Source organism: Impatiens glandulifera, chromosome 4 (assembly GCF_907164915.1).
Source record: "Impatiens glandulifera chromosome 4, dImpGla2.1, whole genome shotgun sequence".
NCBI lineage: Eukaryota > Viridiplantae > Streptophyta > Magnoliopsida > Ericales > Balsaminaceae > Impatiens > Impatiens glandulifera.
Window position 1 is genome coordinate 28,348,404 of NC_061865.1, and position 8,533 is coordinate 28,356,936.

Below are 8,533 nucleotides of genomic sequence, written 5' to 3' on the forward strand. Positions count from 1 at the left end.
TATACTCGTGTTACAAGATTGTGTACCATAAACATACCATAATTATAATATTATAAATCAATTCTCAACACCGTTCTCCCTCGAGGTTAACAAGTCTTTCATTATCTCCATAATATACATTATTTGATGCATTATAATAGTTGTTGGGAATCGCAAAATGGGCAAGAGATCGTTTGAACCAAAGAGAATTGTGCAAAATGGGCAAGAGTTGTACTAGTGGACCCAAAAACTGAAATGAAATCAATGAGGAAAGAGTGAAATTGCTTTGAGTATATACAAATATGAATCGACATTTCTATAATCATGAAACGCAGTTCATGTAGGGAACTAGAGTTTGTTTTGTCTTCCGATTATCTTAAGAAATAGAGGTCGAATATGTTGTATCAAAGGGAGGAGTGAATTCGTCCTAGCAACCAACTGTGAATAAATTAAAAGAGAAAGATGGATGGATGTAAGATAGAGAAAAAAAGGGAATAATACACTGTTCTTGTTGTGGTTTTGAAGGGTGAAACATGACTAGGACAGTAATGTGAGACAGAATATCCGAACTGCTATAATACTATTTTGCTATAAAGAGTTACTCAACCCAAATAATACTCATCCTATTCTATTGATTAAAATGTGCATGCATATATATATATATAGTATATTAGTATGAAATAAATTCATCAAGTAAAATGCTTAAAGTATTTAAGTTCAAATTTGCATAATAATAAAAAAGAAAAGAAAATGAAACATCCAAGTTCTCAATGTAGAAGTTGATAAAAACATAATATAAAAGCACATGACACTTGGGCATCACACAGAAGGATCAGGGCAATTGAATGCTAACTTGATGCGGTCCACGGTTGAGGAAATAATAGAAGTAAGAATGTTCATGAATTCCATATTGATGTCCCTGGAATAAGACATAACTTGGAAAGCCGTTGTAATGAGCGAACCATTGGGAAAAGCTGGCGCAACATTTCTAGAAGTCGAAGCTCCTCCATTATTGATCCGCATGCATTCAGGGTTTCCATCTTTAGAAATAATAAAACCAGATACAAGCACAGGCTTCGACCAAGAACCATATAATTCCCCAACAAAATCTTCACGATCGATAGGAGCATAGGCTATAACTGCACCAAGAGGATCCACTAGAGTCTCTTGGATGACAAGAAGATTATTTGTAGATTCAACATGAGGCTGTAGTATATAATATATATAATATCAGTGTTTAGTCCATCTCATATTCAAAGAAAAATATAAAGTTAATTAGTCTCATATTAATTTACCTTGATAATAGAGATAGAACTATCTAGTTGATCTCCAAACCTAATGCAAACTACCTCTTCCGCGGCTCCTCCATTGCAAACAACATCCCACTAATGATAATAACCAGATTTAAATTTCAATTACAATGTAGAAACAAAACACAATTGATCAATACCTGAGCTCGTAGGTTAACATTTTTTAAGAAATCGATAATCACTTGACATGGAGCGTCAAGCCAAAACGAGGTAGCAACATTCACAATCAGGCCACTGGATGGGCTAACATTTTCTTGATCTCGGCATAAGGAGAGAAAAACTTCATTGTCATTCAGTCGAAGCATTTCAAGATTGTCTTTCATGTTCAGGTTGCCGCAGAATCTCTTCATCATCTTGTTGGTAATGCTCATTATGCATTTCCTATCATCTTGCGTCATGGCGCCTAGAACTAAAGAGGAGATGTATCATTTAAACATATTTCTTTCTATTTTCTTTTCAAAATAAATAAAGAAAAGATATAGAGATAATATATTACCTCCCATCTTCTGCAGGGGGCTATCAAATTGGTTCTGCAAGATATTATCATGACAAGTCATTCTATGGCAAGACGTTGAAAGTATTTGAACCCATCTGTCTGCACTGAAGGCCAATCCACGAAAGATCACATCTTTATAAAGCAGATGAATTGGGGCCTTGTCTTCAACTTCTACATGTTCCACCCATGTCACCTACCAACAACATTCAAAGGTAACCATTTAATTTTCAAATAATTTTGTATGGGATTCATTCATTCATTATACAACATTAATTACCTGAGAGACTCCATGAGAAACATCCTTAATTAGACAGCCAGAAGGAAGCCTCCATGCACCAGAGGGGGAATTCAAACTACTATCTTTAAAGTCATGAGAGACCTCCACTATTATCCACACTCCTTCAATGATCTTTTCACAAAAACGAACAAAGCAATAATCTCTTGGAATAACAAATGGGGTAAGTAAATGCATCTGCTCATAAACCTGCAAGAAAGCAAACACATCCATTTTAGCCAATTTCTTTTCAATATTGTGAATTTTTCATTCATAACCGATATTTATACCAGTTTTATACTCCCGACTTGGCGAGGCGAGGTTTGATTTTCATATTCTTTGATTGTGAAAGCCTCTGTTATAATGGTAGGGAAAAGATAGTCCACCCTCATTTTCTGTGGAAAAAAAAACAAAAGATAAGATAAGAGTAAAACAAAGCGGTTTTATAAGATTTAATATATATATATGGCTTACCGAATCCATTAGCATTTCAGCCACTCTAGAGGCACTCATTGTCAAGATTGCTTCATTCTTCGAAGATTCAAAGCGAGTACGGAATCCATTCTGATGGCGATTTCTTCGGAATCTGGCGTTATATGTATCCCTATGAATGATGTACCTTCCATCAGTCATATCTTTTAGCCAAAATGGCTCATTTATATTTAACAGGCTCATTAATTCCTCCCTAGCAAACCCAATTGTTTGCATCATGTTCCACGTCTCAGAATCTTGTTGTGGATTCATAATTGTATTCATACTATTGAAATTAGGATTGACATCATTAGCATTAGCGACGATAGGATTGATTGGTTCCATTGAAGATTGTCCTAAGAATGCTCCATTGGATTGATTAAATGAAGAAACTTGCATTGGTGGTAGTAAGTCTTGGATTAACGGGACAGATATTCCCATGGCCGTAGTAGAATTATGTTGATCATAGTACTGATTTGGCAGCCCAATTGTAAGTTTACATAAACCAATACATTTGAAAAATCTAAGTTTGGGTTTTATAACAAATAAGGTACACAACATAGTAAATGAAAATAAATAATTGAACACAACCTGATGCCTCAATTGCAAGTTTAGGGCTTGAAGTTGTCTTACACGAGCGCGTTTTTCTAGTTCATCCGGTGTAAAAACCTTACATGCATTGCATGAGTACACATCAATCAATTTTTTCAAAGAATGATTCTCAACTTTTAACATGTCATTCTCTTCACGAAGAATATATCCTTGTTCTCTTTGATTTCTTTCCTGCATAAAAATATTTATTTATTATTGTAAAAGAGACACTGTAAAGAAAGTTTGATGTTGGCTTCAGCTCTGCCAATCTAGAGTTTTGAACTTTTATAGGTATGAAAATTAAATAGAAGAAAGTGTGACAATTTATTGATGTGCCAACTGTCAATTAACATTATTCCTGAAATTAAAAAGATCCAATAACTATTCAGTGAAATATAGTCACTTAAAATCGAGTTGATTGTACCTTGACATTACTCCTCTTATTCTGATACCAAAATCTGACTTGATTTGGTGTCAGACCAAGCTCCTGTCCGATTCTGCAGCGATCCAATTCGTTTGGAAGTGGACATAAGTTGAAATTCCTTCATTTAAAATACATAAAAAATAAGTATTCATTAATTACATCTACTTAGAAAAGAACAATAAATTGAAATATATATATATATATATATATATATATATATATATATATATATATATATATATATATATATATATATATATATATATATATAAAAAGCCAAGTCCTTAATTGACATGTATAAATCTCTGGTTAATTTTTAAAAATATCATAATTAATAATGTAATCAACAAAGGTAACAAAAGTTGATAATTAGTTAACTATTAATTAGTTTTATGAGTTTTAAAACATAAAATGATGAATTTGTCGTATATTCTTGTAAAAGTCTCATAATTCTAAGGTGATTTGTAAAAAATAAATATATATAAATCTAAGATCTATCATAGATAATCTAAAAAAGAGGGTTCTTGTTAAAACAAAAGATTGAGAGTTCTAGATCTAACAAAATAAATTCAATTTAGGACAAATTTGTTCTCCTTAAAAAAAGAAGTTTAATCACATTTAGGAGAGAAAATATTATTACATATTTCTTTTTCAACCTGTTTTTCTTAAAAAATACACATATTAATTCTATTAAAAAAAATACTACTGTATGAGATATGTGTTCATACATTTCAAGCATTTGAGTCTGATATGCAGTGTGACGATGTTGAGGCCGATGCAGGGATAACTCGTCATTTGAGGATTCTGAAACATCTAACGAGTTTGAAGTCATCTTTCTTTTTCCTATCTTTCTTTCTTATTTTAAACATTTTAATAAAATCACTGTTCTCTTTATATAGTGTTATTATCTTTTTAACTAATAAAATAAAGTTAAAGAAAAGAAAAGAGAAGGTAAAGTATGACCACCATTTAAAGGAAGAAAGATGAGAAAATAAAATATTATAATTTTACAGGTAAGAAAGACATTTATTACATGAATCTTTAAAAAAAAAAATACATTTATTAATTTGATAAAGATAAACATGTAGTTGACAATAATACACTAATTTTAAATCTATCAAATAATTACTTCAATCAATATCATTTATCAAAATACTTTAATCAATATCACCCTAAACACTTTAACAATTACTATATTTATCCATAAAATTAAATGATTTTAATTATTATATTAATTTTAAATCTTTCAAATAATAAATCGTTCTAGTTGAAATTCATGCATTTGGTTATTACAAGTTTGAGTATTTATTAATTTGAGGAAATAATTCTCAATTATTTTTTTATAAGTTCTTGAAATATTTCAAATATTAAATCTTATTTTTTTCATTTTATTGGTTTTATAAATTCTAATAACCAACAGTGTTTAAAAAAAAAATTGAATTATATATACAAAGATTATATAATCTATTTCTAGTGAAAAAGTAAGATTACTCTTATTTTCTAAATCTTCTTTAGATTGTCTAAATAAGTTAGTAGTAAGACTTTTGATTTTTTTAATATTTTTTTATTTGATATGATAAAAAAAACCATTATTTTATATAAGATGCAAATGGTTAAAATTAATAGACATGCAAGTTATTGTAATTGAATTTATGACTTACCAAATATATCATTTATAACAGATCACTTGACAAGAACATGAAATAGATGTCTAGTTCTGCATGGGTGGGGTCCCACGAGAGATAAGCATGCATATCTTCTACATAGTAAAAAAAACTTATTTTTTTGAAAGGAAACTTTTCACCACCTTTGTTGATTGTTGTTATAGGGTTTATAAATATTTTATACTAATCGACATATAATTGTTTACTGAGAATAAAGTATGCAAACATTTTATCCTCTTTTGTTGAATATTATTGTCTTGATTTGGGATACTATGTGATTCACTAATTATTATTGTTTATCGTTTACAAGATTATTAACTTTTTCGTTATTATTATTCATATTTATTCATTTTCTTATTGGTTATTGTTGTGAGTTGATTATAGGGTATAAGATTTTATATTATGAGAATTTGTGTGTTTTGGTGTCTATCATCTCTAATAAAAATAGGTCTTTTACCGAAAGTATAACCTCTCTGTAAAAGCCCTATATCTGTCGGTAAAGGTCTTTTCCCGACAACACGTTAGCATCTGTCGGTAGTGATCTTGTCGGTAAAGGTGTGTAGATCTAACCCGAAAGCTTCCATATCTTTCGGTATAACCTTTTCCGAAAGATTTAGTAAAATCTTTCGGAATTGCTTTTACTTCAATTACCGAAAGATCTATGTATGTCTTTCGGTTTTGCTTTACTTCCTTTCCCGAAAGATTTATGCATACCTTTCGGTTCTGCTTTACTTCCTTTACCGAAAGATATATGTATATCTTTCGGCTTTTCTTTACTTCCTTTCGGCTCTACTCCACTTCCTTCAACGAAAGATTTATGCATATCTTTCGGTTTTGCTTTAATGACTTTACAGAAAGATTTATGCATATCTTTCGGTTTTGCTTTAATGACTTTACCGAAAGATATATGCATATCTTTCGTTTTTGCTTTGATGACTTTACCGAAAGATATATGCATAAATCTTTCGGTTTTGCTTTAATATCTTTACCGAAAGATATGTATAAATCTTTCGGTATTTCCTTTTTACAGATTTTTAATATTTTGTTTGTTTTTACATAACATTAACCTGTTTAATTATCAGTCAAACCAAAAAGTATAATAATCAAACAAATTCATTACATTTTCCAAAATTCTAAATCAATACGTATTACAAACACGTGTTACAAATACACGTGTACTAATCTAAAACATAATCCAAAAACATAATCCTGTTTTGTTCCAAACACGATAACATTATCCAAAAACTACATAATAAACGTACTAACTCGATGGTGGCTGTGGTGGTTGATTCGATAACCTTGCTAATATTTTTGCAATATGTCTTTGCGTGTTTTCGTTATTAAATTGAACTATCTCTTCCAGTTCATTGACCCGCGCCCGAAGATGTTGGTTCTCTTCTCTTAACGACGACCCTCGACGTTGAGAATTGTCGCTTCTTCACCGATCACCGTGAAAGTGCGATGGTCGAACGCCTGACCCCATACCCATCACATGTCCGTGTCATTGGGGCCCGAAGGCTTTCTCGGTCACCTCAAAGTCGAAGATATCGGGTGTTTCACTAATTATTTGTTCCATCTCCACCTGCACATTTTAAAGTTTCATTGTATAAGATGTATATAGAGTAGTTCTATTAAATTTACAATTAAACTTATTTATTAACTTACGATCTTCTCTTGTGCTAATAGGTTCAACGTCGGGATCGGGTTGTCTTTGGTCGGTCTCAGAGTTTGAGTCTTTCTGAACCTCTCTATGATAGTTGGTGGACGTCCGAGTTCAACCGTCTGTACAAATAATTTAATTAGTGTCCATCAGTAAATTAATTAAATTATTTATAATAAGTATAACTGAATAATGTACATACCAATTCTTCTTCTACGCGCGAAAATGGTTTACTACCTGTATGGTGCGGAAACTTCACTTGTTTTCTGTTGTCAATATTGATAGATTTTTTTTTCTGCAATTATAATAAAAAAAGAAGTTAAAACTAGTGTCGTTAGTACATATTTAAATTATGAAATTATACGTACCTTGAAATTCTCGGTGAAGAAGTGGTGTCTGCAGAGGAACTCCCAATCTACTGGATCATAACAAGGTGGTGGATTCGCAAGCACGACCGCCTCATCTCCGTTATGAATCCAGACGTAATCTCGACTCAAATCAGAGCGCCACCTATCCCATATTTGTTTGGAGTGTGCAATTCCGGCCTCTCTAAACGTATCTATGGGCATATCTTTATTCTCAAATGGATCCTGAAATATAAAATCACCAAATGTTATAAAACTTAATTTGAATGTCAATTAAGGTTCAATTTTTTACCGTCATAGCACACCACAGTGAATCGATTTGGTCGGTACTCAAAGCTCTCCACTTTAATTGGCGATGCGAGATGAGTTGAGGGTCCCGCACCATGGACCCCACATGCCGAGACCACATACGCCTCGCATCACCATATGGCCTCCCATCCATGTTTCCGAAAGTCAGTTGCACTTTAGATCCTTGAGCCCTTTTAACAAGCTCAATATTCTTATTCCGGCCCCGTCTACGCGTGGAGGAAGAATCTGTAAAAAAACAAATAATTAATATTATTAGGTCAAAAACATTATAAACAATATAAACAATAAATATTTATAATAAATTACTGGTACCAGTAGTGTCCGGAGTGGACTGGTCATCCTCATTATGCTCTTCTTCATGCTCAGCCTCCTCATTCTTCTCTGCTCCCGCAAATGTACTCTCAACGAAATCATCAACATCTTCCTCCTCTTGTGGCTGGTTTGGTATGAAAGAAGATATTGAGACAGGATTTAACACTGGACCCACTAAAGGTCGCACGGGCTCCCCTGAATGCTTTCCCTAGCTCCCTGAAGACCCCCCTCAGGTCGTAAGGTCGCCTACTTGTGAAATCAACCCCTTGAATGACTTGAAGAGTTTTCTTGGCGGCATTGTACGTACCTGTTAACAAAAATAGTACGAGAATATTTATTAGTATGAATCAATATGATGTGTGAAGTTTAAGGTAAAACACTAATCTATTCTTAACTAAATGTTTGTAAAATGTGGATTTATTTTTGTCACAATCTTCCATTCGGGTCGTGATGTCATATCAGGGGCGTAGAATACTTGTTTTGCTTGACTCGCCAAAATATAAGGTTCCAGCATTTGGGTTTTTAAAAGGTGGTTGACGTTTATACTTTCGAAGCCATATTTATCTACTTTCACTCCACGTTCCCCAGAATGTACATCAAACTACTAACACTTGAAGAGGATAACCCGTTTGTGAGAATAGTATTGTACTTGGATTATGTCCGTTAAAACTCCGTAGT

General features: G+C 32.5%; 1 protein-coding gene across 1 annotated transcript; it reads right to left on the reverse strand.

The window, feature by feature from the left end:
* Window positions 1-710: 710 nt before the first annotated feature.
* Window positions 711-2,957, reverse strand: LOC124937096 (homeobox-leucine zipper protein HDG11-like). The gene is made up of 7 exons (XM_047477609.1): window positions 2,534-2,957; window positions 2,350-2,454; window positions 2,063-2,269; window positions 1,786-1,978; window positions 1,430-1,698; window positions 1,275-1,364; window positions 711-1,185 (listed from the first exon to the last, which is right to left on the reverse strand). Exons 1-7 carry the CDS (start codon window positions 2,927-2,929, stop codon window positions 799-801), a joined length of 1,647 nt encoding a protein of 548 aa, XP_047333565.1. The 5' UTR covers window positions 2,930-2,957; the 3' UTR covers window positions 711-798.
* Between the last annotated feature and the right edge of the window lie 5,576 nt (window positions 2,958-8,533).